Genomic DNA, 21,409 nt, shown 5'->3' with positions numbered 1-21,409 from the left:
AAAAGTAATCAGACAAATATTGTCTGGGGTGATTCCTGGTGATTCCTGAAACATTTAAAACTATAAGTCACTAGAACAGTAATATTGTCACTGTCCAATCAGGACTCATGATGTCTACACTAGCCAATGTGGGAAAGACTAGTTTAGTTATTAGTGATTGACTCTTCATCTACAGCACTGATGTACCTTCTCATAGAACTGTAGTTCATAGTCCAGAATAACTCCATTGGGCTGATCAGGCTGGGACCAGGACAGAGTGATGCTGTCAGGGCTTCTGCTGATCTGGTGGATGATGGACACTGCTGATGGTGCTGAGAACAAAAGAAGAGGAAGCAAATTTAGAGGCTGCAGAAAATACTGACAGACAGGTCACTGAAACCGAAACAACAACTGAAAATGTAACTGAAACTATTAGACCTACCTATGATCACTCATCAAATCATTGAGAAGTCATTAAACTGAACTTATGTGATATAAAACACTGAGTAAGCCTCACCAGCCTGGTTGGTTGTGATGTTGACAGATGCATACTGTGGTGAATAAGGACTCTGGTCAGACACTCCATTGACAGCTTGTATTTCAAAGGTGTACTGGGTGTGAGCCAGGAGGTCACTGATGTGGACGCGGGTGTCGGTCAGTCCCAGCTGACGTGGGACAAACTGCACATTGTCTCCACAGCGCGTGCAGCCGCCCCGCCCACTGCCACAGCTCTTACATATGATGTTATAGACAACATCTTCTCGGCCACCGCCCTCCTGTGGTGGGCTCCACTCCAACCTCAGAGAGGTCTCATTCACAATGGAGATGACGTTTTGTGGAGCAGATGGAACAGCTGGAGAGAAGACAATTATAGTAGTGCTGTACTTCGAAAAATGCTTTTGTAATTGTATGTTAGGCTTGCAGCAATTATTATTCTTCATTTGCCGCTACATGCTGTTACTACAGCTACCTGCTTCCTCTGGGTTTATTTTCCCCCCAGGTCTTTTAACTAATCACGCAAATATGGTACAGTACATAAAAGACAATCAAAGGCACTCCAGCATCTCATTGCTGTTATGGTTCAGACCAGAGCTCACATGTCAAGCAAGCAGTCAAACAAATACTGTTTCCCCTCACATTTTCTTCTGATGAAATTTCTGCAGGTGGTGCTCTCACAATATTTGTTTGTTCAGTACAGCAGATCAGAGATGATAACATAAACTACCTCAATTTTGGGGCCACTGTGTATCAGTGGTTTGCCTCCTACCTTGAAGACAGGAAAGATTTTGTACAAAAACATGCATGTCTTACTGTTAACTATGCTGATGTTTTATTACTGGTTACCAGTATTTTGTTTTTTACTGTATGATTTTATTGATGCGCTTATATGATGTTACGTGACCTTGAGTACAATGAAAAGTGCCATTAACTAAATCTGTTTTCAGTCTGCATGATATCATGTGTAGAACTGCAGCATACAGTTTAATTTCTGCATCCCTTACCTTAAGAATAAGCAATAGTAACTGCATTGACATGAATGTACACAGTCTAATGTTTATGTAATGTTTGTGCATTTCACAGGAGGAGAGATGTTCAAAGCAAATTATTGTGTTTGCAGTTGGTACACTGATATTCACGAATGTGCTTTCATAACTCGTCATACTTGTACAGGGCATCTGTGGAGGGTCGGAGTCAGTGCGGTAGTAACTGTTGCGACAGACACAGTTAGTTGCTCCCTCGCTGGTGGTTCTGCTGTTAATAGGGCACTGCAGACATTTGTGGTCTCCTTGTGCAGCCTTGAAGAATCCTGATATACAAGCTGTAAGGGAGATAAACAACAGTCCAGGAGGTACACGTTACACAAAGAAAACAGGAACGACAGAAAAAAAAGAAAGAAAACAGAGAGCGTAGGAACAAAATGCTGCAGTACGACAGAAAATGTTCTTATAAAATCTATCCACAGTACCATTTTTATCTTTATGTTGGCTATTGACTGTATCAAAATCAGAACCATCAGTATTAGTTTTAGTCAGAGCCTTAAATACAATGGCTGAGCTCCTTCATCTATCATTTTCCCCACCAAGCACATATTTAGTCATGAGAGCCCAGATGTCTCCATGTCAGTGAAGTGACATGTACTGGGATTCTTCCAGTTCTGCTATCCACAGGCTCATAAAGCATGTTAGAACATGTGGAACAGAGGAGACTGTCTGGGATTACACAGAACAAAAAAAACTGAGTGTATATTGATAAAGGTATTGGTTAAAAAAATATGAATTCACACTTTATATATATTATATAATTCAAGTGTATCATATCTTCAGTGAAGGTGTGACACACCAACCAACCAACACCAACTTCAAAATAGCAAATTTTAACTATAAAGAAAAGTTTAACATTTTGAAAACCTAAACAGCAGTGCATCTGGTTGTGTATATTTTAGGTATATTAACATGCAAATTTTGTTGACATGCTCAATGACAATAAAAGGATTCTTGATTGTTCTTGATAATACTTCAATGTATAAACAGAAAGTGAACTATATTCAATAACAATTAAGCAAAAGTATGTATGAAGCCCTGTACAACAGCTTATACAGATACAGGATTACTACACAAATGTTGCCTGATCATGCTTTTTTTATATAGCATGGGAACACCTAGGTAGATAAAGATAAAGGTGTAAGAGCCAAACTGGGATGTAAGAGCACTGTCCTGAGTCAGACAAGCCATCACTTAACCCAACACAACTGGCATCAACAGATATACAGTAAAAGATGAGAAAGGAGTTCTTTTAGGGCTTCATGGTATCTCTACATGACAGAAAGCTCAAATCTGAATACAGTAGTTGTGACACATGTCAATGTAGTTTCAGTTGTAATAACATAATTGATCATCCAATAACAAGGAGAGTGAGATGGCTGCAAACAAATGGAGATAGATCATGAAAAAACCACCAAAACAGACAAACAAACAAACAAACAAAAACAATAAATAAAAGCCCTTAAGGAAAGCAGAAAGGGACCATATAATCTGACATACAATTCAACCATTCAGCACAGTTGATAAGTCAAGTGGAAAGTCTTCAAATGGTAAAACCAACACATAGGAGCTTCTGGTCACATGAAATTAACTAAATTAATTTAAGCTAGTTTAATTAGCTCAGGAGCCTGAAACCTGCTTGTGGCTTTCATTTTGGCCCATTGAGGTTCTTTTTATTTAGCACAAAAGGGCTTGAAACCTTTTGCTCATCTTGTAATATATACTGACAGGCCGTCAGGCACGAGGGTTTTGGACTCAAAAGAAGGACTCAGAAAGGGCTGGTTTAATTACAAAAATCTCTTCAGCAACTTACAAGGAGAACAAAAAGCGCTTGGTCATCAAAATACTATAAAAAGACACCAAGGAAAAAGGTAGAGGCGGACTATATATACGAGGTAACAAGGAACAGGTGGAAACAATCAGGGCGGGGCAGACAATCTGACAGGCGGGAAGGACACCAGGAAGTCAAGGGTCTGAAAAGAGTCTTGTTTTTGAATATGGTAAATAGACTGTATTTCTATAGTGCTTTTCTAGTCTGACGACCACCCAAAGCACATTTACAACACAATGGTAGCTTGGCCACCTACTCATTACGGGCATTAACATACTCACATACCAATGTACAGCATCGGGATCAATTTGGGGTTCAGTATTTTGCCCAAGGACATTTTGTCATGTAGGCTGCCAAGGCCAGGGATCGAACGACTGGCCTTCTGATTAGTGGATGACTGCTCTACCTCCTGAGCTACAGTCCTTGCAAAATGATATGATATAGAATGATACACAATATATATACAGTATAATACTGTCAGACAGAGTTGAATTCAATCATTCTTTCAACCTTACATCTACTAGGGGGAACTTAAAGGTAAAACTGGGTATTAACGGATTGATGTCAGCAGTGAACCTACCATGTAACAGTAGTTTGGTGTTTGGATTGTTTGGTTAAATGATTTATTCCATTTCCTTCTATATGGACAGATATTTATGCAAAATGGACATACTGGACAACAATTGCAAAAGTTCGACTGACTTAGCTGTAAAATTCAGCAAGAGGTACCAGCAAGATACTGTTGGTTTACAGGAGTCTCTTTTGTCAGAGCAGTTCTATAGCAAGGAACATAAAGATGTGTTTCTTTTTCTACATTTTACTGGGGCAGGACAGTAAGTCAGAGGTTAAGTCACTTATCACCAGTGAATACAACTGCAAAAGTTTTAAGGAAGAGTTCAACATTGTGGGAACTATGCATACTCAGAGTGAATCAAATATCAACCTCATGTCAGTTGGAGTTATGATGCGATTAGCTTATCTTATGTTTGCATAAAGACTGGAAATGGGGGAAACCACTAACGAGTAGTTTTTCGTTTTGCCCTTTGTACAGACAGTGTCAGTGCCAGAAGACAGTAACTGGCCAGGCATTTGTTCTTTGTGGGCAGGCCCTGACAGTTGTTTTTTTTTTCTGGCTCTTTAGGTCAATATTACCAGTGAAATAATATGCTTATTACTGTGTGTTTTAATGATAAAACTTGAAATTTGGTTCAGTCAATATAAATTAATTCTGACCTGGTGCAGCCTATTATGCCAAAAGTATTTTTCAAGTGAATAGTATTCTTATACTGTAATTCAACAACTGTAATTAAACCTCTTACCTACGTCTAGCTTATTCCTGATCCAGGGGTTTTAGCCAATTATAGACCTACGTCTAACCTCCCCTGTCTCTCTACAATCCTTGAGAAAGCAATCACAATCAGTTGGACGACTTTCAACATAACAATAGTTTATTAGGTTTTCAGTTAGGATTTAGATTGCATCATAGCACAGAGACAGCCCTGGTCAAACTTACAAATGACCTTCTGCTGCATTCGATAGCACTGACCATCGCATCCTATTACAGAGACCGGAGCACTTATTAGCATTAAAGGAACTGCACTGAGCTGGTTTAAGTCCTACTTATCAGATGCATTCCACTTCATACATGATAATGATGATTCGCCAAAGTTAACCACAGAATCCCACAAGGTTTCATGCTTGGACTAATAGTATTATCTCCATACCTTTCTTTAGGCAATATTATCAGGAAACACCTCTTAAATTTTCATTGCTATGCAGATGATACCTAGTTATATTTATCAATTAAGCCAGATGAAACCAATCAGTAAACCAAACTTCATGCATGTCTTGAGGACACAAAGACCTGGATGACCTGCAGCCTTCTGCTACTAAATTTGGAGGAAAAAAATGGGTTATAGTACTTGGTCCTAAACATCTTAGAAACTCACCATCTATTGAGATAGCCAGTCTGGATAACATTGCCCTGGCCCCCTACACCACCAGAAGAAATCTTGGAGTTATTTTTAATAGGGATATGTCCTTTAACTCCCATGCAAAACAAATTTCAAGGACATAACATTGCAACTTGGCAATGGCTAGGCTACTCCAATAAGTTGCTTAAGACTCTGATCCAGAATGCTGCAGCACGTGTTCTGACAAAAAGAAACATCTTTTGGCAGCGTAGTTCCCTAGTTCAGGACAGGCAGGACAGAAAAAGTGTGAGACAAAGGAATCATGACACGAGGCATTGACAGTGAACTGAGTGGTTAATTATGGAATTATGCCAGCATTCCTCTCTCGCCTTATTTGCAGCAACAATGTTAATTTTTACTATACTGTTAGGAAGCTTGTGATACAGGCATAAAATGAAACACCAAACACCACTTTTTATGTGAACGAGCACAGAGTCTGAAGTAGAATTAGCTCTGTAAGCTATGGATCATGCTTCCCCAGGAGGTGAACATGCACTTATTTGTGGATGCTTGGGTCACTGCGAAAACTTTTCACCCCCACCCATATTCTGCCAAATAGTAATAAAAAATAACTAGACAGAGGTTGAGCCACTATTTTGTGCATTTTTGTCATGCACCTTGATCTGGCAGTGTCTGTGTAGATACCCAGTTAAAGCTAGCTAACATTAATGTTAGCTAGCTAGCAAACTCTTGCTTTAGCTTACCAAGAAGAAAAGTGGCCACCCCGGCCATTCATTTCAACCCTTGAGACGTCTTCAGCTGACTCCAACAAGTAAACGCTGAACCGGTTTTCACTTTGGTCTTAATCCTCCTTTTTTCGCCCTTTTGAGGACTTGAGATTGAGAGGTTCTGGCATGAAGCAGGGCCCTTTTCCACACAAACTGACAACTACTAAGATGCTTGATCACTGACGACACCAAGATTTCATGTGATATCAATGTCGTTATTTTATTGGCTCTCATGCCGTATTAGTGTTATGTCTCGAGGTGTTTGTTTCATTGGCGTCATGTTTTGTCGTGCACTTCCTGTTTTATTGTGAAACCTACCTCTCCTCTTGTTTCAGACCATTGACTTTCTGGTGTCCTTCCTGCTTGTCTGAGGGTACATCCCATTTCTCAAAATTGCATCCACGTTTCCCTCACTTGCGTCTTTTCCTTGCGTCATAGTCCCTCCCACCGGGCATGCATGGACGGATGCAAGGAAACCACGCAAGGAGAGAAGAAACGAGGAAACATGTTTTAAGAGAACTGAGACGTCCTTTTCTCTAAAGTGTCATGTGAAGCAACGTCTGATGACGCGACACCCCACCTCCCACCCCCCTCAATATATTTATATTTTATACTTACATGTACATTATTTAAAAAAAGTCTCCAGCACTAGCAAATAAGTATGAAACACTTTTATTAACGCAAATGAGAATTAATGAGTCCATTCTTGGCTGGACGCCTCTTTCCATTGAACAGGTGGTCATTTTCTGACCTGAACTTTATCAGCCTCGCTGTGTCTTCTTTCCCTGTTCAATGAGACACATTTCAGAACTGTCAGTGAAGGGAAACCGACAAGCCAGATAACATGCAGAACAAGTGACGACGGGCCGATGTGTTAGCGTTAGTTAGTGAGATTTATAACATAACAAAACAGGTTATAGATAAAATACTGCTTAGTGGAGACAAAACTGGAGACAGATTTTTAATGTATGACGCTGAATGCAGAAATCAGCTGCTATGGGACTTTTATCAATCAGTACAAAATAATAGTGGTAAGCCAAACTCTGCCTCCAGCTACGTCTCTCTCTCAGGTCTGGGATAACCTGTCACTTCTCCACATTTGACATGATTTTGCTGAAAAACTGTAAAGAAATAAGTTTTCCTGCCTGCCGGCCTGCGCATAGTGAGAACGGTGACAGACGAGAGTAGGCTCATTTTAAATCAATAAAATATGCTTTAATCACTATTTTGTGTCACTTCATTGAATGCTTTAGTGGTAAGCCGTGTTCTAAGAGGGATAATGTATAGTGAGCAGGTTCCTATGGTCCCTGCTCACTATACATTACTATTATAAGCTTACTTCATTGAAACATGACAGATCCTCATGTTCTTGTATTATTGCTCTTTGGAGAACGTAGCGTTCAGTTAGGTACGCTGAATTACAGCCATTCATTGCAGGATAGTTACACTAGCCCACTTTCTCTGCCACCTCCTTCAAACGTGACAGCTGTGGGGGCGGAGTCTTCATACCGTTCAGTTGAAAGACTTACAGGAAGGATGCACTCATGTGTCCTCGCTCATGGCTCCTCCGACATCCCTCCTCGATCCGAAGAGATTCAAGCTTTGGGACGGCCGGCAAAATGGGGGACCAGAAGTACTTCCAGATCGAGCAAGGATCAAGGAGCGAGGACACAACAATATTGAGAAATGAGATGCACCCTGATTGTCTGTCCCGCCCTGATTATTTCCACCTGTTCCTTGTATGTATATATTGTCTGCATTTCCCTTGTCCCAGATTCTCTTGTGAACCATGTGATCCTTGTCAGTCCAGCCTTGTTACCTTGAAAACCTTGATTAACCTAGAGAGTCTTTTGTTTCTGAGTTTTTTGAGAAGAGAGAATTTATCCTTAGTGTCTTTTGTTTGTACTGACTATTAAGCACCTTTTGTTCATTTGTTGTATTTTGAGAGTCTTTTGTTATCAAAACAGGCCTTCAGCCGTTTTTCCTACCCTGGTGTATGAGTGCATTTGAGTCCAGAACCTTGTGCCTGAGCGCTTGTGATAATTAGAAGCTGGAACCAAACATCATACATCTTACACAAACATAAAAAACATTCATTTTGGGCCCATCAAAAGTTTTTAAATTATTAATTCACGATTGTCATATCTTTTTTTATGAAAAAGCAATACTTTAATTCCACACATTTCTAAAAGCTCTGTGGAGTTATGATTTTTTTTCATAAAAATATTATCAAAACCTTTAATGAGTCCTTACTCAGTCCATGAAATAGTAGCACCAAAATCCATTTCAAAGGCAATGAGTATCTCATCAGTGGGAATCCATAGGGGTCCTTCAATTGTCTTTAATTTGGAAATCAAATACTGGGAACTAAAACAAAATAAAAGTGCATATATAGAGCCCTGTATTGCAAATGTGGATAGGGGAATTTTGGTTGCAATACTCAGGAAGGTCCAGGAGGTTGTGTAGCAGCAGCTGTCAGACAACAACAGCAACACTCACTCTTCCACCACCGCCAGAAATGTACCTCAAAGCTCGGCAGAGAATACCACACTTGCAGGTGATTTGAGGCTAGTAAAGACTGGACAACTGGCTCTCAATGACCGTATTGTGCTCTAGGTTTAATACCAAATACAAACTAGAACTCACTGTTTATTAAATGCATGACACAGATTACTAATTAGTAAGGAGTAAAACTATGCCATCTAAAACATCATTGTCCTTTGGCATTTATCTTAAAACAGCATAAACCGTGTGAGTTTAAATTCTGAATAGAGGTAACTTACACTACTACAACTGCAGTATAAGTTAGAAGTATAAGTTAGCTATAAGTTTCTCTGAAATGTCCATATTTTTGCTTAGTAGGTCAGACATACTGTATTAATAGACTAAGTACCCTGTGCCTAGTAGTTAAAGAAAAACAATGTAAGTTCTTTGTTCTTTTGCAAGATCCAGAATCCCTACATATGTCTATTTGTGTGTACTAGACTGGTACACTGTTAATACAAAAGATTACATCTTAACAACACAGTAATTACATTGTGGGCTGTAATCTAATCTATTTTCTATTTTTTTCTCTCTTGCTGATTAAAACAGCATAGCTAAACCACTCATTATTTGGTCTTAAAAGTCCACTTGCTGTCACAGTGACAGATGGCAAACACAACTTCATTAGAATTAAATTTGTTATTTTTTGTATCTAGCATTTCAGTGTCAGATCGATGCAACTCTCCTCCACCCCTTTATCTCCATTCTTTCATCCAGCACCCCCGGGTCCTGCCAGAAGTCTTGCTCCTTATTACATCCATCCAGATCTTCAGCCATTGCTGTTCACCCCTTTACCACCACCACCAGTGACAAAACTCTGTCTACCCCTTAATATGACAACAATGAAATAGAGACATCATGATGGGGTATAATTGCTCTCATATTTCTTCAGTTTTATTATTGTGAACAATGTCAATCAATTTGATTACTGTTTAAGCTTCTTTCTCAATTAAGTTTCTCATGACTTAACTGACTTTGGTGATCCCTAATGTTTCACAGGGTTTTGTGGACTTGGTTTTGAGTTAAATGCCTTTACAAATAACAGTTTCAGATATTACCTATTAAACTAGATTAAAAGTCTGGGAGTCAAGACAGCCATTTGACTAAATGAAATATTCTGCTTCTGACATAAGAAGGTAAACAGCATACCCAAAAAGGCACAAAGCAGGTCATTGAGCAACAACTGTACAGCAGCACTGGCAAGCTCCTTACCTCTGCAGACTGTACCATTCTCCAGGGCCTCGTACCCAGCTTTACACATGCAGCGCCCGATGGGCACCATCCACTCCCCATCCCCGTTACAGTAGAGCTTGATGGGTACGTCCACCTCCTCCCCATTGGGAACACACACCCCTCTAGCTGCCACCAAAGAGGTGCTCTCTGCTCCAGACAAAGTCTCAGGAAAGATGGCACCATTCTGGATCACACGGGGACATTTCCTATAGTAGACTCTAACAGCGATGAGTGACATGCAGGCACCATAATCCTGGAAAGCAAGGTAGAAGCCATTGCGTGAAACAGGTCCAAAACTCCGGACTTCACTGTTGATCTTCATGATGCGGCCACCAAGATCAACCTGAGAGAAGCTCTCATCAGCAGCTATGGTGTCCACTTTCACCCAGGGGTTCTCCATCCAGGGTGGTGACGATTTAGTGGCCGTGTCCGAGTCAGACTCATAGTAGTACAAGTTGAAGGTTTCTTTGCAGGAGCCAGGGACATTAGGTATGGAACTGCAGTCACGCACTGAGAACTTCATCTGAACATGGATGCGCTGAGCACCACGGCGGCGGATGTATTTGGTGCGTACCCAGTTGTTCTGGCTGCTGTCAAAGACATTGCACACCTGGTATGTCCGGATGGTGTTCATGTTTTCATCATAGCCACTAACTTCTTCCCACTAGAAAACAGACAACAAACAAAAATATAGATTCAGTGACACATAACAAATGTACAAAAACTATAAATAATTTGACATAAAGAGTTATTCTTAAGGGCAACAGGTCCTTCAACCAAAAAATAGGTTATTTGTCACTGCCTTCAAAAATTACCAACATGAGCATTATGAGCTGTCGTTAAAAATACGCCACCTGAATATCTTGTTTTTGCTGACCTCCAGTGGTTTAACTTCCCACCTTCACCCAGAGTGTGTTAGTACACTGTGACATCGCTGTTGGGTGTTATTGCAGGTTCACCCTAATAACACGCCTGAACACACCCAGACATGAAACACATTTGTAACTTTCAGCCAGAGAGTTGAACATCACTTGGTTACTTGGTTATGAATAAAAACGATTGCAGTATTGGTTAAAATAAGGAGACAGCAGGTATGTTTGTATGCCAAAGCACCCACCAATACCTCCTCCCAAAAGGTGTACTCATACAGTACATGTAGCAAATTTTAGACATGATGCAACTGCAAACAAAGTCAATAGAAAGGCACAAATTGTTTGCAAAAAATTGTCATATGCCCTCCACCTCTGGCTCCACCTAGTGGAGCATTCGTTACCCTGTTCCTGCTTATTCTGATGGGCTGGAGACACACCTGTTCCTGCTGATGAGAATGGCTTTTCATCATTCACTCTTCAGTCTACTATTTAAGAAGCCAGCTGACCACGACTCAACGGCGGATCGTAAAAGTTCTTTAGTCAGTCTGTCTGTCTTTGGTTTGCACGTTTGATTAACTGGCTGATGATGATGAAACTCCGTTCTAACCCTGGTTTGTTTGTGCTCTAGATACCCACTGCCTTGTCTCAACTGCCATTCCTCAACCTGTTCTGCTGCATCTACTGGCTCCATTCTACCATCATCCACTTTCACCCTCTGCCATCCAGGAATCTTCCTGCCCTCCATCCAACCCATCATCTCCAGCTCTCGTTACTTGTCCCTTATGTTAGTGTTTAGATTGTTAGCTCGTCCATACAATAAACCTAGGTAAGGTATTTTCTGTTAATGGTTAAAGGATTTCCGTTACTATATGATAAAGTATTTTCATATAGTTCGCCCCTTGTAGTTTCTCCACCGGTCCGTTAGAGAACTGTGTTGGTTTTTAGTTGGTACTATTTTCGGTTTGTTGTCGTCTACCCTCCCGTTCACTAGAGGACGCTAGTAGTTAGTGTACAATTTGTTTTTTCCCATGCCCTGTCTGCATTGCGCTTTTCGTTGTAAATAAACTTTATATCTTTTGCCCAACCTGTGTCTGCAGTTGAAAATGTTCAATTAAAGGTCCAGCGTGTAAGATTTAGGTAGATCGATGGGCAGAATATTGCAGAAACGGAAAATAATATTTGTGAGTCTGTGTTCATTAGTGTATTGTCATGTGAAAATAAGAACTGTTTTTCGGTACCTAGAAAGAGATTTTTATAACTACAGAGAGCACAGTGTCTCGTCCATGGAATCTGCTTTGTTGCAGCGCCTTGTTTCTACAGTAGCCCAGAAGGGACAAACAAAACAAGAAAGCACATTTTGCTTTTTAGTGGGCACTGTAGGGGAGGGTGAGGGGTTTTTCAATTGGTTGCAACCTCACACTACATACCACTAAATCCTACACACTGGACCTTTAAAACATCCCCATGTGAGACTTATTTAGCGGTTACAATGAGTGTACTCTCCAAGGTACTGGAACAGTTCTTTAAAGAGATGCTACACCAGCAGGAAGAAAATTGTACATAATTTTTTTTTAGCTGGTCATGGATGGAATGAACTAGACTGAATGGCATTGTTGTTGTTATAAAGGAGCTAAAGACCAGCTTGGAATTCACCCAAGATATGTTTGAAGAGATTAAAAAGGGATACAAGGAGATTGAAAAAAAGATACAATCATTTGAAAACAACATAAGAAATTGATGAAATGTTTTTCCCGAGCTGGACAACATTAAAAAATCAGTGCAGGGGACAAGCATTTTAATTGTTGGGCTTGCAGACAAGAAGGAAGACAACTGGAGTGAATCAGAGAAGACAGTTTTTGACAAATGCTGGGGCTAGATGAGGCCAAGAAATTATAGGGCACAAACATCTACTGTATATAAATGAAGACTTCTCAACAACTGAGGTAGAAAGAGCCAAAGTTAAAAGCTGCCTGAGAAAGAAGTAAGAAAAACAACCCTGAAGTATGATAAGTTGGTCATCAGGGGTGGCATGCTTCATCTCAAAGCGGCTCATGGTTAATTTTAACTAACATGCATGAGCTGTGTTCACAGGCAGTATCAGTGACAAGTGCTGTGACAAGAAAGACTAGACAACTCCACGTCTGGAATTACAGACATTTAATGCTTACTCATTTGTAGAGATGTAATGATATATCAAATCTTCAATATCAATATCGCAATAGAAATGTGGCTCGAAGCGCTCGTGGGACTATCTACCATGATGTTACGTGGTCATTTACTGTCTCTTTGTTGAAAATTGCATTGTTTTTGTTTGAACAGCAGAGAGCTGATGTGTGGCAGCATTTCAGTTTTTCTTTTTCAAGAACTGACAGTGGCGAAAAGGAAACTAACAAACGCAAGACAATTTTCAACTACTGCCGGACGACAGTCAACTACACTGTTGCAAACACATCCAACATTAGAAGCCATTTGGCACATCGCTACCTAGAAAAGCTCAAATCACAACAACAACAACATACTGTGGGAAAAAGCTTTAGCCAGGCCAAAAGAGCTTGAAAGAAGCAACCCTAACAGTTCAAGAGCTGAAGAAATAACAAGGTGCATCTGTGAATATAGCCAAAGACTTAAAGCTGTTTTCTGTGGTCGGCAACAATGGATTTCAGAGGTTAGTAAATACAATCATCAAGGCCATGCTTTAGTCACACAGCTCTGTACCAAGAGACAAATGCCAGAGTGATACAAAGCCTCGAAGAAGCAGAGTACATCTAATTAACTGCTGTTTTGGAGTGGGAGCTTGTCATGAAGAATATCAACAATCATCACGGTATTGCTGTCATTATAGACAATGCACAAGATATGGATGTAGTGGTGAGAGAGGCTGGGCTGTTCCCACACAAAGTGTTTTGCACACACTTTGAACCTTCCTCCCCAAGTTTGTTTTGAATGTAGGCTGCGCCAGCCATCTGCTTGGTCAAGTGAGAAGTGACAGATGACCTATTAGCATACCTCCGGCACTGAGTAAGACTTAATTTTTTATCAAATCTTAAATTATTTTAGCAGAAATGGACAAATTGCACAAGCACAACACGCTTACAGGCCAAGACACTCTACTAGCAGTGCATTAGTACTCATGACTGATCAATAGTTAACACAAACAAGTTGAGGCTGTGCTCTTGGAGGCTGTGCTCCAAGTTAATGGTTAAACATCAGCAGTGTTAATGAAATTAAGAGAAGCAGCTGAGAAAAAATTAAGAAAAACTGGGCTCACTGTAAACTGTAATATATACAAAAAGCTATAACTGTCTATAACAAAGCAATACATCTGGCAAGAAATTCTTACTTTTCCAAGATTATTACAGAGAATGCTGGGAATATTAGTCTGCAGTATTGACCAGCTACTCAACATCGCCACCACAGGTCCACAGTTCTCTGCATCAAACTTTCTTCATTATGAAATAACCTAAATTACAGCAAACATTGCAGACGATGGAAACACAGATGACCTCAGCAAACCCTGTAAAAAAAAATTAAACCATGGGAAAATTCACCTGTATTCCATTAACTGCTCTGCAAGACTTAGTCTAACTCCTCCACTTCATGTGTTGACCCTGCACCTACAGCACTTTAAAAGCAGGTCTTTCAGTTTTTCAAGGTGTACTGAAGATCCTAAATACAACTCTGCAAACAGGCATATGCCTTCAAAGCAATCTTCCATCCATCAGTAAGATACTGGAAAAGATTGTTTAAGTGCAAATTTACTAATTTCTTAAAGAAAATAATAACCTGAAGGAATTTCAGTGAGGCTTTAGACCATACCACAATGCTGAAACAGCTCTTTCTAAAATAATTAGCAGCCTCAGACTAAATTCTGTCGAAAATAAGATGTCAACTCTTGTCCTGTTAGACCTAAGTGCAGTGTTTCATATGTTTAACAATGTATCTTAATCAGTGGTCTTGAACAGCTGGTTGTTTTTTTTCTAACTGTTTGTTAAACTGCTTTAGGATATACATAAAATGGGGAAAGTTTTATTATGATTAGTTTTGGGGTTGCACAAGGCAGCTGTCTTGGTCCATTACTGTTCAAGATGCCACTCAGTGACATTATTAGAGAGTACAATAGTTCCATAGTTATAGCAGATGACACACAAGTGTACATCTCTGCTGAACCAAATGATACTGCAGATATAGACTCAATCACTGTCTTTTGGCAAAAAATAAATGGATGAGTAATAATTTCTTGAAGATAAATGAGGACAAAATTGAAATCCTAGTCTACCCAAAAACTGCAGGTGACAAAAACGTAATTTTTCCACCTTAGAAATAGCTAATGTACCACCATTTATAAATCTAAAATATGCTGGAAAACTGATTCATGCCTTTATTTCATGACAATTTCCCTCCCAAAAAAGGGGGAAAAAAAGAAAACAAAACACAGAGAGACTTCAGCTTGTTCAAAACTCTGCAGTTCAGCTATTAACCAGAGCCAAGATGTGCGAGCACATTAGTCCAGTTTTCGGTGCTCTGCAGTGGCTTCCTGTAACATTTAAAAAGCTACATTGCTAAATCCGTTGTTTATTAGTTGCCTTCAAGAACACTGTGACCATGTACTGCCGGTGTACTGGAGGTTTCCAGCAATAGTCTAAAGAAAATTGGAGATGCAGCCTTTCTCAATTACGCCCCAAAAGCTCTAAAAAACACTACCTATAGATATCAGGGAAGCCAGCTTGCGAAATGTTTTTAAAAGAAGGCTAAAAACTTATCTCCTCACTTTAGCTTTTAACTAGCATGACTTTCCTGATACAGGAATGAAACTTTTGCGCTTTCCTCACACTTATGTACTGCTGTACAGCCACTGCTGTCACTGTCTCGGGGGCATCATGAAAACAACCATAATACATTTTGCATTAATATTTGGGGTATGTGTGTTTTTGTGTATGCAGATGGGAAGGATGAGAGTCTGCTCCCCCCATCTCTGCTGCATGCCTGCATCACACATTTATAATCAACTGATGCTTTTTATATTGCTACCATTTATTACTTGCAAACTCATATGTTCATGTGATATCGTTCACCAAAAATATGAGCAAGTTCAAGCACTGCTCCTCTGGTGGTGCTAAGTCCACAAACATTGTATGATGAGAACTGTTCTTTATACAGCTTCTTTTGTTTGGAATATGCTCCCAACCACACAGACCACAAATAGATTTTCTTCCTTTAAGATTTTTCTTTCAAAAAGTCACTAAAACAAAAATTGATGAATCTCGCATAGATATTATGCAAATGCATCATGGCACCTGTCAACAAAATGTAAGTAGAAGCAGAGTATCACACTTTCCAAGAGAAATGGACAAACTGTATATACATTTTTTTGGTTGAAGTAAAAGGTGGGTCAGTGTCCCGAAGTCAGTTGGTGTGGACGCACTTGCAGTGATGAAAAGGCCAATCTGGAGCATAATTATAGCTACAAACATGCTAAACTGGATGAGTTGCAAAGACAAATGTGCTTGGATAAAGTTAATGATCTTTGGCGAAGTTTGGGTGGCCAATAAGCAGCTTTCACAAGACCACATTCTGACAAAGACGATGTTATGTAAGTTTTATGGTAAGCGAGCTGATAGCTAAGAGGCTAAAACCTTGTTCAGAAAGAGAATTTGTCATGGAGAGCCTTACTGCTATTGTGGAGCTACTAGCACCGCACAAAGTAAAATTGTTCCAAAGTGTAAGTTTGTCTGAAATATTTCATAGAGATGAAGGGAAACCTGACGTGGACACTCAGTGATAGCAAGTGTCTGTGTGATCAGACCTTCATGGTGAACATTACCAAGAACCTCTCAGAGCTGAACCTCAAGCTCCAGCAGCTTCTCAGCTCTCTGCTTTCAGATGTGAAATCATTTGCATCCAAATTAAAGCTGTGGCAACTGGAAAGAGGAAACACTGCATGTTCCTGCTTTCCAAGAACAGAAGCCTGCTATGACATCTGAGTATGCTGAGTGTGCAAAACTCTTCTAGGTACGTGGCGAGAGGTGTCAGTATATGAAAAGTAAACAAAAGTAATTGTGTTTTGCTGTTTAATGTGGAACCAGCTGATGTTCCTGACAATCTCATGAACATGAAATCATTGAGCTGCAAAGCAAAGCCCTGCGACTGAGTAACAAAACTCTTGCTAAGACTCGGCTACATTCAAAACTGACTGACCCAAACCTGGAAAAAGTAGCATCATAATCATCATCATCATCACTCTGACCTTAGACACCTCACCAAAGAAAAGCAGTTCCAGCCATTGCGGAGAATAGTGTCAAGAGAATAGGAAGCCTCACAACCACTTTGTGGAAGCTAATGGGAATCCAAATAAAGAACAACATGAAGGTAACATTTGTGCTTAGCCCAGAGCTTAATGAGTCTAACTTATAGAGAGATGAAAGGAAAAAAAGAGACACTGAAGGGAAATAGCAGAGAAAGAAAGAAGAGTTGTTTTAAAAACACACACACAGCCACACTCCACACACATAACTGTACAAATGACAGCTGACAAGTGTACAGACATACATGTATGTACGTTAGCTGTACAGTTGGTACACTGGCGGTTTAGGTGATCTACCGTGGCAGCACAAATACTTTCATTAGCCCTTCATTTCATTTACATTCCCATTGAGAGTAGCAAAGGACTTTGAAAATGGTGAATAAAAAACATGCATTCACCAGAATGTAGGTAATAAAGGTAATTTTGACAAAATCTCATGGGGGAGGACCCCCTGCTTAGTTTGTGGCCCCTGGGCACGGGGCCACTGGCAAGGTGCCCTTATTTTCCACACTGAAGGTAGTAACCCTAGTTTGAACAAGCATCCAGTGCTGCCATTTTACGGGTGAGGACAGTCTCCCTGGAGTCCAGTGTATATTTGAGATGCTTTGAGTCAACTTACAATAAGTTGCTTTACATTTTGCTTCTACTGTATAATGTGCAATACATATGGATCATGCACACATAAACCAATATGTCTGGTTGGTTGCCCCTTGTCATCAATTCAGATTTGAGTTGTCAGCAGTTCCACGAAAGTGGCATTTCGGGTACAAAATTTTCATTATGCTAAAATTAGGGGTGCACGATCGGGCCGATAATTGTCGGACAGATAACAGATAGGAAAATACGACGTCATTCCGATAAGTCCAATATCATGACGAATAGCCCCGATAACATATATTATCAGAAACATGAACTTAAAAAGGCCAAAAGAACGACTTGCAAACAAGGGAACAGGGGAATTTACATTATACCTTGAATGAAGCATGCGGCACAGCGTGCTTACGAAAACAGAGTTCAGAGAAATAGCACAAGCTTTAATAAAACCTGATCAGCCACCTGAAACATAACCATCGCTACTACGGAGTCTGGAAAGCGTATGAGGATGCCAAGCAAGTCAGCCGCAAAGAAGCCACCAGGACTTTGAAAAATCCAAGAAATTTGCAAAAGATGACCCACGGGCTAAGGTTATTGAAGATTTAATCATGGACATGATGGCTTACTATGGAGTGCACTTTTTCAGTTTGTTTACATAGACAATTGTAACTTGTGTCAATTTTCTATGTATATTTATTTTCTTAAACTTTAATGCACTTTTTCAGTTTGTAATCCTGATGCATGTATTTGCATCAGTTCAAGGGGCCTTTATTTTTTATATCAGTAAGTAATGCACCTCATTCAAATTGATGTGAGATATCAAAGAGGTTTGTTTGATAGCTTTATGAAATATGTGAGAGGCTTGTCAATAGCTTTTCATTGGAAAAAAAATATCTCTTCATTTAAAGAGTCAAAACTGTTTTTGGTTTTGTTTATAGTGTTGATGTTATGATCTTAGGTATATGTTATAACAGTTATCGTGCATCCCTAGTTAAAATGATTTTGCATTGACACCCAAAGAGGTAAAATGATCAAATACTTCACAACAAAGCAAAGGTTTAAGACAAGTCCAGTTTTTTTCAATGTCCTTTCATTTGAGGTATTTCCACTAAACTAGATTGATGTGTATGGGTTTCAGCTGTCAGTCAAAAGATGTTTATATATTTTTTTGTAAATTCACAGAGGATAAAGTCACGTTGTTGCAAAACATTTTCACGTGTATACTGGCTGCATGTTTTTCACACTGGTATCTTGGTTTGTTCCACTCACCCCCTGTGATGGGTTGATGGTCCAGCCCAGTTCTGCTGTTGCTGTTGTTGAATCCATTAGTACTTCTGCAAAAGACAAAAATGAGAAAGTCAGAGTTATTATTAAATTAAGATAAACACCTTGTCTTTAGCGTCATTTCCCGCCACCACATAATTGGCACTGTCAGCAGGATTGAAGAGGGGTCGAGAGAATTTTGTGCTGCGTCACTGCATCGAGTGACAATCGCTCATTTTATAGCATGATTGTACTTTGTGTTGAGATACAGCCCAGTCATCTGATCCTTTCAAGTTAAAGAACTGGAGAAGAGAGAGAAAGACGTAGTGTGTCAGTAAATGTTGTTGTTGAATCAAGAAATCACTTAAATAGAATCTGTTAGACAAAGTGAAGTAGGCTACAAAATCTCAAGAAGAAACGCATCATGCCACGATCCAAAGAAATTCAAGAAGAAATGAGAAAAAAAGTGGCTGAAATCTATCAGTCTGGAAAAGGTTACAAAGCCATTTCCAAGGCTCTGGGGCTCCAGCGAACCACTGTCAGAGCCATTATCCACAAATGGAGAAAACTGGGAACAGTGGCAAACCTTCCCAGGAGTGGTCGACCAACTAAGATTACTCCAAGAGTGCGATGACAACTCATCCAGGAGGTCACAAAAGAACCGAGAAAAACATCCAAAGAACTGCAGGCCTCTCTGGCTTCAGTTAAGGTCAGTGTTCACGACTCCACTATAACAAAGACACTGGCAAAAAATGGCATCCATGGGAGAATTCCCAGGCGAAAACCACTGCTGTCACAAAAGAACACAAAGGCTCGTCTCACATTTACCAAAAAGCATCTTGATGATCCTCAAGACTTTTGGAGAAACATTCTGTGGACTGATGAGTCAAAAATTGAACTTTTTGGAAGGTGTGCAGCCTGTTACATCTGGCATAAAAATGGCACAGCATTTGATAAAAAGAACATGATGCCAACAGTAAAGCATGGTGGTGGCAGTGTGATGGTCTGGGGCTGCTTTGCTGCCTCGGGACCAGGACAACTAGCTGTGATTGACGGAAAAATGAATTCTGCTGTTTACCAGAAGATCCTGAAGGAGAACGTCCGGCCATCAGTTTGTGCCCTCAAACTCAAGTGCTATTCGATCATGCAGGACAACGATCCTAAACACACGAGCAAGTCCACCTCTGAATGGCTAAAAAAACAAAATTAAGGTTTTTGGAGTGGCCAAGTCAAAGTCCGGATTTAAATCCAATTGAGATGCTGTGGTGTGACCTTAAAGGATAACTTTCGTTTTTTTACAACCTGGACCTTATTTGTAGCAGTAAATACGACCATTTACTCACCCAGACAACTTTGGTGGCATTTGGAGTCGCTTTGAAGAAATTAGCCCCAGAGGAGCGGCACGTATATCCGTATAATGCGAGTACTCAGGGCATCCATGCGCAGCCTCTATATAACGCATAGTCTGCGGCGAAAGTCGTTCATATTCCAATATTTTGTTATGATATGCTGGTGCTATTCCCCTCTGAGCCAGCGGTCGGCTAGTTTAGCTGTAGTTTGGCACAGCTATGGTTCGTTATTGCGCATTTGTAGCCGACCGCCGCAGAGTCAGCCGTGTTGTGGCTGGCTGCTCGCAGCGCGCAGCGTTTGGTAGTGACATCATCCACATCAGAGGTAGTTGTCTAGAGACGCCGGATATTGATAACATGCCACCACGGTATGTATGAGGATATGGAGCTTTGAATAAAAGACTACAAACCAAATAATAAAAGCAAGAAACGGCAGAAGAAAAGAGCAAAAAGAACCAGAACTAGAATTAATAAATTTGTTCAAAAGCAAAGGTCAACTTTATAGAAAAAAACATAAGAGAATCAGAAACAGCTGGATCAAACAAAAAAGCACACAGGGAGATAGAGTTAATGATCTCAACATACAGCCGCCAGATGGATATACTGATCATGATCAATTTCCAAATTTAATGAAGAGTACCCAAGGTCATTGCATAACATGGCAACCACTCGACCTTGCAGGGTGGATCTCCAGGCTGCCTGGCATCCATGAGGGGGCCGATAGTGAATATGGGCATTCGAACAGTGGGCAGACTATTAGCTTCGGGATACATTAAGGCCATATGGGCTCAAATCCTTGGAGTGTCCAATATGGGGAGTATTTCGAGCTGAATATCCCACCTAACTAGACCCAAAAACCCTACATCAACCAACAGCTGAAAAGGTGCAAACAAGAAACCAAGGAAGCCAGCTGCTCCTCCTCATGCACCTTCTGTTGTCAATGTGTATTTGCAACAAGTGAAGCCACCCTGAAGCCCTTATTATCTTGAACATTCTGTTCATTCATTTTCTTTTTGTCTGCTCTGACTATGTGGCTACTTGGGACTTGGGGAAGATGGGGGCTCTTTTTCCTGTTACGTCTGTGCTCCCCTAGACCGGGCGCAACAGCAATATATTTTTGCCTTCACATATTTAGGCAAACAGTTTAGCTATACACGACTTCCTCAATGTTTCAAACATAGCCCTCATGTGTTCTCAAACT

General features: G+C 40.2%; 1 protein-coding gene across 2 annotated transcripts in view; it reads right to left on the bottom strand.

Moving 5' to 3' along the window:
• ephb2a (eph receptor B2a) overlaps positions 1-21,409 on the bottom strand; it is a 57,868-nt gene that overhangs the window by 18,527 nt on the left and 17,932 nt on the right. Inside the window, exons 2-6 of one of the 2 annotated variants that reach the window (XM_041946163.1) lie at positions 18,866-18,930; positions 9,809-10,493; positions 1,643-1,798; positions 497-832; positions 187-311 (exon numbers count right to left, since the gene is read on the bottom strand). In XM_041946163.1, coding sequence (XP_041802097.1) covers positions 187-311; positions 497-832; positions 1,643-1,798; positions 9,809-10,493; positions 18,866-18,930 — 1,367 coding nt within the window. Of the gene's footprint in view, positions 1-173; positions 312-496; positions 833-1,642; positions 1,799-9,808; positions 10,494-18,865; positions 18,931-21,409 lie in introns of those variants that run through there. The other variant, XM_041946162.1, reaches the window with a different exon arrangement.

Source organism: Chelmon rostratus, chromosome 10 (genome assembly GCF_017976325.1).
Source record: "Chelmon rostratus isolate fCheRos1 chromosome 10, fCheRos1.pri, whole genome shotgun sequence".
NCBI classification, from domain to species: Eukaryota; Metazoa; Chordata; class Actinopteri; order Chaetodontiformes; family Chaetodontidae; genus Chelmon; species Chelmon rostratus.
Note: the sequence above shows the minus strand (reverse complement) of the source record. Positions and strands in the feature narration are given on the sequence as shown.